At 32.9% G+C, this 6,141-nt stretch overlaps 1 protein-coding gene across 1 annotated transcript; it reads left to right on the plus strand.

The window, feature by feature from the left end:
* Window positions 1-242: 242 nt before the first annotated feature.
* On the plus strand, window positions 243-5,874 carry LOC134598865 (matrix metalloproteinase-18-like). Its single transcript, XM_063444923.1, has 10 exons — window positions 243-392; window positions 905-1,149; window positions 1,238-1,386; window positions 1,484-1,609; window positions 2,000-2,161; window positions 3,048-3,219; window positions 3,570-3,703; window positions 4,135-4,294; window positions 5,171-5,274; window positions 5,608-5,874. The coding sequence occupies exons 1-10, from the start codon at window positions 288-290 to the stop codon at window positions 5,706-5,708; spliced, it is 1,458 nt and encodes a 485-aa protein (XP_063300993.1). The 5' UTR covers window positions 243-287; the 3' UTR covers window positions 5,709-5,874.
* The last annotated feature ends 267 nt before the right edge of the window (window positions 5,875-6,141 follow it).

The raw sequence follows: 6,141 nt of genomic DNA on the forward strand, positions 1-6,141 counted from the left end.
TAACGTAGATCATCAAAAAGCTTCTTCCGTTAGTCGTATGATACAGTTGCACAACTATGAGCTTTACCTTGTATGCCGTGTTACAACTTGTCAGAAATGGAAGGGGTTAGATTTGTATATTGTCTTTACATTTGGAAGGAAGTTGTAAAGCGTGAGTCATTTTCAGAGGAGTGGGTCAGGTATCCAGGTACCGTATAAATAGGGATGATCAGACCTTAGAAAGTCACAGACAAGCAGAAACACTCAAGGCATTCTGCTCAGGACACGAGGACATCAGCGGCCGAGACATGAAACACTTACTGCTGTTGCTGCTATTTTTTATAGCCTCTAGCTATGCTTTCCCTGCATTATCTCAAACGGACGGCGAGGAGAAAGATGCCAAGTTTGCAGAGGTGAGTACACTAACAGTGATTTTTTTAATGAATTGCTTCTGTCTGGTATTTACTAAAGTGAACATTTTAAGTGAATTTCCCATTAAGGCCAGAGTAGCCTAAATGGCAGCATAGCTGACTTAGAGAGTTTTTCCAATTTCGCTATTTTGACCTTAAATTTGAAATTCACTTTGATTTCTCACTGTAGTGAATACAACTGTAAGTGCATTCATTTTTCCATGTCGTTTCAAATATTATTATTATTTAAAGGATGCATGTACACTAAGAAGGCGTATGATTTTTACCTTTGTATTACAAATTATTGTCACTTTGTAATTATGTATAATTCTATCCATGTACCATATCTATTAAGCACTTAAAGGGTTATTTGTTATTTCTTTGAGGGCCGTGGAGTTGTTTTAATATAATAATAATAATAATAATAATAATAATAATAATAATAATATTAATATTAATAATATCAAGTAATCTGGAGATTCCAAGTTATATATTCTTCTCTGATACTGTTACAGGAATACTTGAAAAAATACTACAAGCTTGAAACAGTGGGCGGCCGGCAGTCAAAAATGAAAGCAAGCAGCCCTTTTAGTCAAAAGATTAGAGAAATGCAAAACTTTTTTGGTCTGGAAGTGAATGGACAGCTGGATGAAGCAACTATGGAAATGATGCATCTTCCAAGATGTGGTGTCACGGACGTTTCACAGTTTAGCACGTTCCCAGGAAACCCTGCATGGAAGAAGAAAGATCTGACCTACAGGTATTGCAAAAATAAAAAAACACACCGTGTACAAGGGCAAGACTTCTGATTCTTACAACAGAAATTGAGTTATATTTTCTTTTTCCAGGATCGTAAACTATACTCCGGATATGACCAGAGAAGATGTTGACAGTGCCATTCAGAAAGCATTCAAAGTCTGGAGTGATGTAGCTCCTCTGACGTTCACCAGAATCTACGATACTGTTGCAGATATTGAGATATCATTTGCTGCACAAGGTAATTAATCCAAAAATGCAGTTAAAGAAATGTAAGTAAAATTGCATATTGCAAACACATTTTTTTGTAATTATTTTTTTGTTTTTTTACATTACAGTCCATAACGATTTTTACCCTTTTGATGGCCAACACGGCACCTTAGCACATGCATTTGGTCCCGGAAACAACATAGGTGGAGATGCACACTTTGATGAAGATGAAACATGGACTTCTGGTAGCAACGGTAGGTTTTTATTGTTATTTCTCAATAAATGTCATTAGAACTCACAGAATTCCAGATTATTTATTTGTAGCAATACCATTTACATATATACTATCATTAAACATGAATCATCACAATTTGGTTGCTATTTTAGAACTTAGAAGTCATGGCCTACAATAACATTACCTTACAAATTAATATATAAAACATGTTAACTATACTAAAATGACTTTACAAGCTAATACCATATGTCTAATTATAATTTAACCACAATATTTTACCTGTATATATATAACATTAATGAACAAGTCCAATAACATCAATTTTTCCTGTGTATTAAATCCCAGTGAAAGAAACAGCAAATGTGCTGAATATGTTAAACAATAACTGTTTGTATTTTTTAATCTAAAGGTTATAACTTGTTCCTTGTGGCTGCTCATGAACTTGGTCATTCCCTTGGACTCTCCCATTCAAGCGATCAAAATGCTCTGATGTACCCAACCTACCATTACACTGACCCCAGTAGATTTGAGCTCAATATCGATGATGTGAATGGCATTCAATCACTGTATGGTAAGCAACAAGAGTATTATTTAATACCATTTCTTAAAGAGTTCATATCTCTTTGACATATAATGAACATTGCGATAAATGGTAAGATGTTGGTCGTTGATTTATGGGCTTATGGACTAAAGAATATTCATAAGTGGGATGATCTGTATGTTTGTAACTACTGAAAGGAACTGATACATTTCCTTATAAAAGTTGTGCAACCTTCTGCACTACATATGCTGTTAACTCCATCTCCCCTGATGCTTTGCCAGCATTATGGGTGTAAGAGAATTATGGGAGATGTAGTCCACAACATCTGGAGTACCGAATGTTGCCTGTCCCGCCTGATAGCATTGTATAATAGTATGCAATACATCAGAAAGACTAGCCTTGTTTTAAGGAAATTTGTTAAAAACTACCAAAGCATGTTTCTTGTCCCAGTAAGCCTTTCCCAAGACTAGCTTAAAGACCAGAAATGGTTCTTAGGGGCTGGAATCCTTTGGTTGTAATATACTACATTGAGGAGTCTGGCTACCCCAGAGTGTAAAGAACCAAGTTGTAAAGAACCAAGTTGTTAGATATTCATATGCCATTTTCACCTGAATACAACCCCAAATTATAATGTCAATAGGTTTTATCAACTGAAAAAACATAATCTAATTTAGTGATTCAAAGGCTTAATAGTACATATCCGTAGAGAAAAAGCGAGAAGATAAAAGTGAGAAGTTATGCTTAGTGCATTGTTATGCTACCATACTACAGTTGGAATACAGAATCGAATGTAAGAGCATGCTAAGGTTCTCACTGGAAAACAAATAACTGGTGATTTCTCTAATACAATTAATGTGTTCATTGGCATTTAGTTACTTTAAAATGGATATTTACAAATGTTTCTGTGACATTTTAGGGGTAAGACAAAAACCAGTTGAACCAACAAAACCAACAAAGCCACGCACAACAAAGCCAACAAAACCAAGCACAACAAAGCCAACAAAACCAAGCACCCCATCAACATGCCAGAATATAACTTTTGATGCAGCAACTACTTTCCGTGGAGAAATGTTATTCTTTGATGAACAGTAAGTTAGGAAACAGTTACGAGAACTAAACAGTAACCAAAAATGCAATACATGGAAATTGAGAAAGCTATTAGAAAGGGCCAGGAGTAAGCCTACTACATACTATACAAATAAAAATAATCCATAGTATAATTACATTTTTGTATTTGTATTAATGCATTTTGAAATAAAAATACAGAAAGAGATTTGTTTTTGCTTTTATTATACTGCTATCAAAGCCCAGTTAGATAGAATAATGGACAGACAGACAGATGAACAGAGAGTGAACAGATAGGTAGACAGATATATATTAAAAAAAGAGATTTTGTTTCTGATCCAGATCTTTTGTATCCTTTTTTTGTTTAAATCAGAAAATTTTGGCGAAAACTTCCCCACAATTCAGAAATCGAAAATCATTTCATCAAGACTTTCTGGCCCTCTCTTCCAACTGCTATTCAAGCTGCCTATGAATACGCAGAAAAGGACCAGCTTCTACTATTTAAAGGTAACTATTATATTGGTATGAGATCCCAATAATTACATTTGTATACATTAATATATGGAGACTCTGGTGCTGGTTTATATCGTTATCTCCAGGCAAGAGGTAATGCATTCACTGAGCCTCTATTGCTTATATTATCGCCAATTACCATGTTACTTAAATATCACTTTACCAAACGTACAACCTTTTCCATACAGAGAAGAGACAGAATTGTTGGTAACTCGTCCATCACTGTTCTCAAACACGCACATATGAAAATGATGTGTCATTGTAATACATATATATTAATTAAAAATTTATTTCTAAGATAGATTTTCTACAGTTTAGCTAGTTAAATGGCTATTTAGTCATTTTTCTGTGTTTGTGTGTGTCTCTTTTTAACATGTTAAATAATAGTATTTATAATGGATTGATATATTTAATGTTCAATCTAGGAACAAAATATTGGGTTCTGAGTGGATACGAAGTTTCAAAAGATTCCCCAAAGAGTATCTTCCAGCTTGGCTTTTCAAAAAATGTAAAGAAAGTCGATGCCGCTGTCCACCATACAAATACAGGGAAGACATTTTTCTTTGTTGAAGATAAGTACTGGAGGTAAGTCGGATATTTACATTGTTACAGTACTGCTTTACTCTTATGTAGCCTTTGATCAATGAGGGTAACTTAAAAATGTAGTGCATAATGTGATACATATACTGGTTTTCTTCTTAAAAGGGCAAAATATACCAGGGAAGTGTATCATTCTATATTTATATTAATGCGTGGGTTAAACAAAAAAATCAGTCAAGCCAAATAATTTTAACAATCACGCTGCTAAAAATATTGTTATTCCATTGTCCTATGGCACACCAAATTGTATAATATAATAAAGTAGTGAAAATTCTGATGGACCAGTCATCACAACGGAATCTTCCTGTTGATTGCCCAATTTTTATCATATTGTACCACAAATGAGCTATATCAATATTTCACAATGATCACAAGCAATCAACAAAGGTGCAGTTATGGAAATAATTAAAAGAGAACTGTTATCTCAATACCATCTTTTAATATAATCATTTGTCCATCAAAAGAAATGGATTGTTTGTTAAATTAACTATATGCAAAAAAATAATAATTAAAAACTCATCCCTACCTTTGGTATATGACAGGATCCTCAGCAATATCGTTATTTTTCGTATCGTTATTTATATACTTAATTTAACAAAGAATCTATTTCCTTTCAAAACTTAATGAAAAAGGATCATTGTATTAAAAAATAGTATTGAGGTGACAGTTGTCCTTTAAATCACATACTTTGAGGCTTTTAGTTATGTAAGACATTGGTTAAAAAAAATAAAAATTGCGTAGCACATTTTTCAATACTGGAGATTCCCTGCATACTTTTTGGCCCCAGCTCCACAGCAAACACACATTGCTTTAAACGTTTTGTGAGCCAAGATTCAAACCAAATATTTAATGTTTCCTTAGTTATGATGAAGAGAAACAGCGTATGGACCCTGATTTTCCTAAAAAAATAAGTGACAACTTCCCCGGTGTTGGAAACAAAGTTCACGCTGCTTTTGAGTCTAATGGTGAGTAAAAAACATATTTTAGCTTCTTAACATGACAGCCATAGGCATTAATAAAAAATTTATTTAAATATTCATATCATGAACGTTATAGACATCAATAAAAAATGTAATTAGATATTCATAACATGACCGTTAAATAATGAATTGACTGACAGATCATTTAAAAAATGGTTCTGTGAACCAGCAAAAAAATGTCTATATTTAAAAAGTAGAGTTAAAACCAAGCTTTAACTTATTTGTATGGAGTCACTCTATGGGACAGACTGAGAGGTCAGCTAATAAAACCATCTGCTATACAATATGCTTTAGACTAATGATTTTTTTTCTTTGTAGGATTGCTCTATTTGTTTAATGGACACCATCAATACGAATTCAGCACAGAGAAAAAGAGAGTAACGCGTATATTGAAATACACCAGTTGGTTAAACTGTTAAAGTGAAAATACAAAACAGTAACCAGAGTCATCAGTTTACATATGATTTTTTACATTTTGTTTTTTTTAACGCATATTATTTATATAATTTGTATTTAAATATATGGTAAATATTCATGATTTTGTATGAAATAATAGGTCAAATAATAAAATATATATTTAAGCTATTTTATTGTCATTTATATTTGCCACTAATTATTTTTGATCATGATCTTTTCTTGTTTGCAAAATAATTAGACATTTCTATTAAATCTGGTATAACATGAAGACAAAAAAACAGCTTAGTTGCAAAGAGGGGCATTTGCTATTTCACTTTGTTACTTACACAGAAAACGTCAGTCAATACTTCCTTAAGTCAGTGAATGTCTTGTACTATATTAAATTAGAAGTTCATAGACAAATGATTCCATTGTTTACTATTGATGTCAGACACT

This window comes from Pelobates fuscus, chromosome 1, assembly GCF_036172605.1.
Source record: "Pelobates fuscus isolate aPelFus1 chromosome 1, aPelFus1.pri, whole genome shotgun sequence".
Lineage (NCBI taxonomy): Eukaryota > Metazoa > Chordata > Amphibia > Anura > Pelobatidae > Pelobates > Pelobates fuscus.

Excerpts from the sequence above, each read along its gene's own strand:
- LOC134598865 (XM_063444923.1), top strand. The coding sequence starts at position 288 with ATGAAACACTTACTGCTGTTGCTGCTATTTTTTATAGCCTCTAGCTAT. Across the intron at positions 1,150-1,237 it reads AAGAAAGATCTGACCTACAG|GATCGTAAACTATACTCCGG; the intron begins GTATTGCAAAAA and ends TTCTTTTTCCAG. Across the intron at positions 5,275-5,607 it reads CGCTGCTTTTGAGTCTAATG|GATTGCTCTATTTGTTTAAT; the intron begins GTGAGTAAAAAA and ends TTTTCTTTGTAG.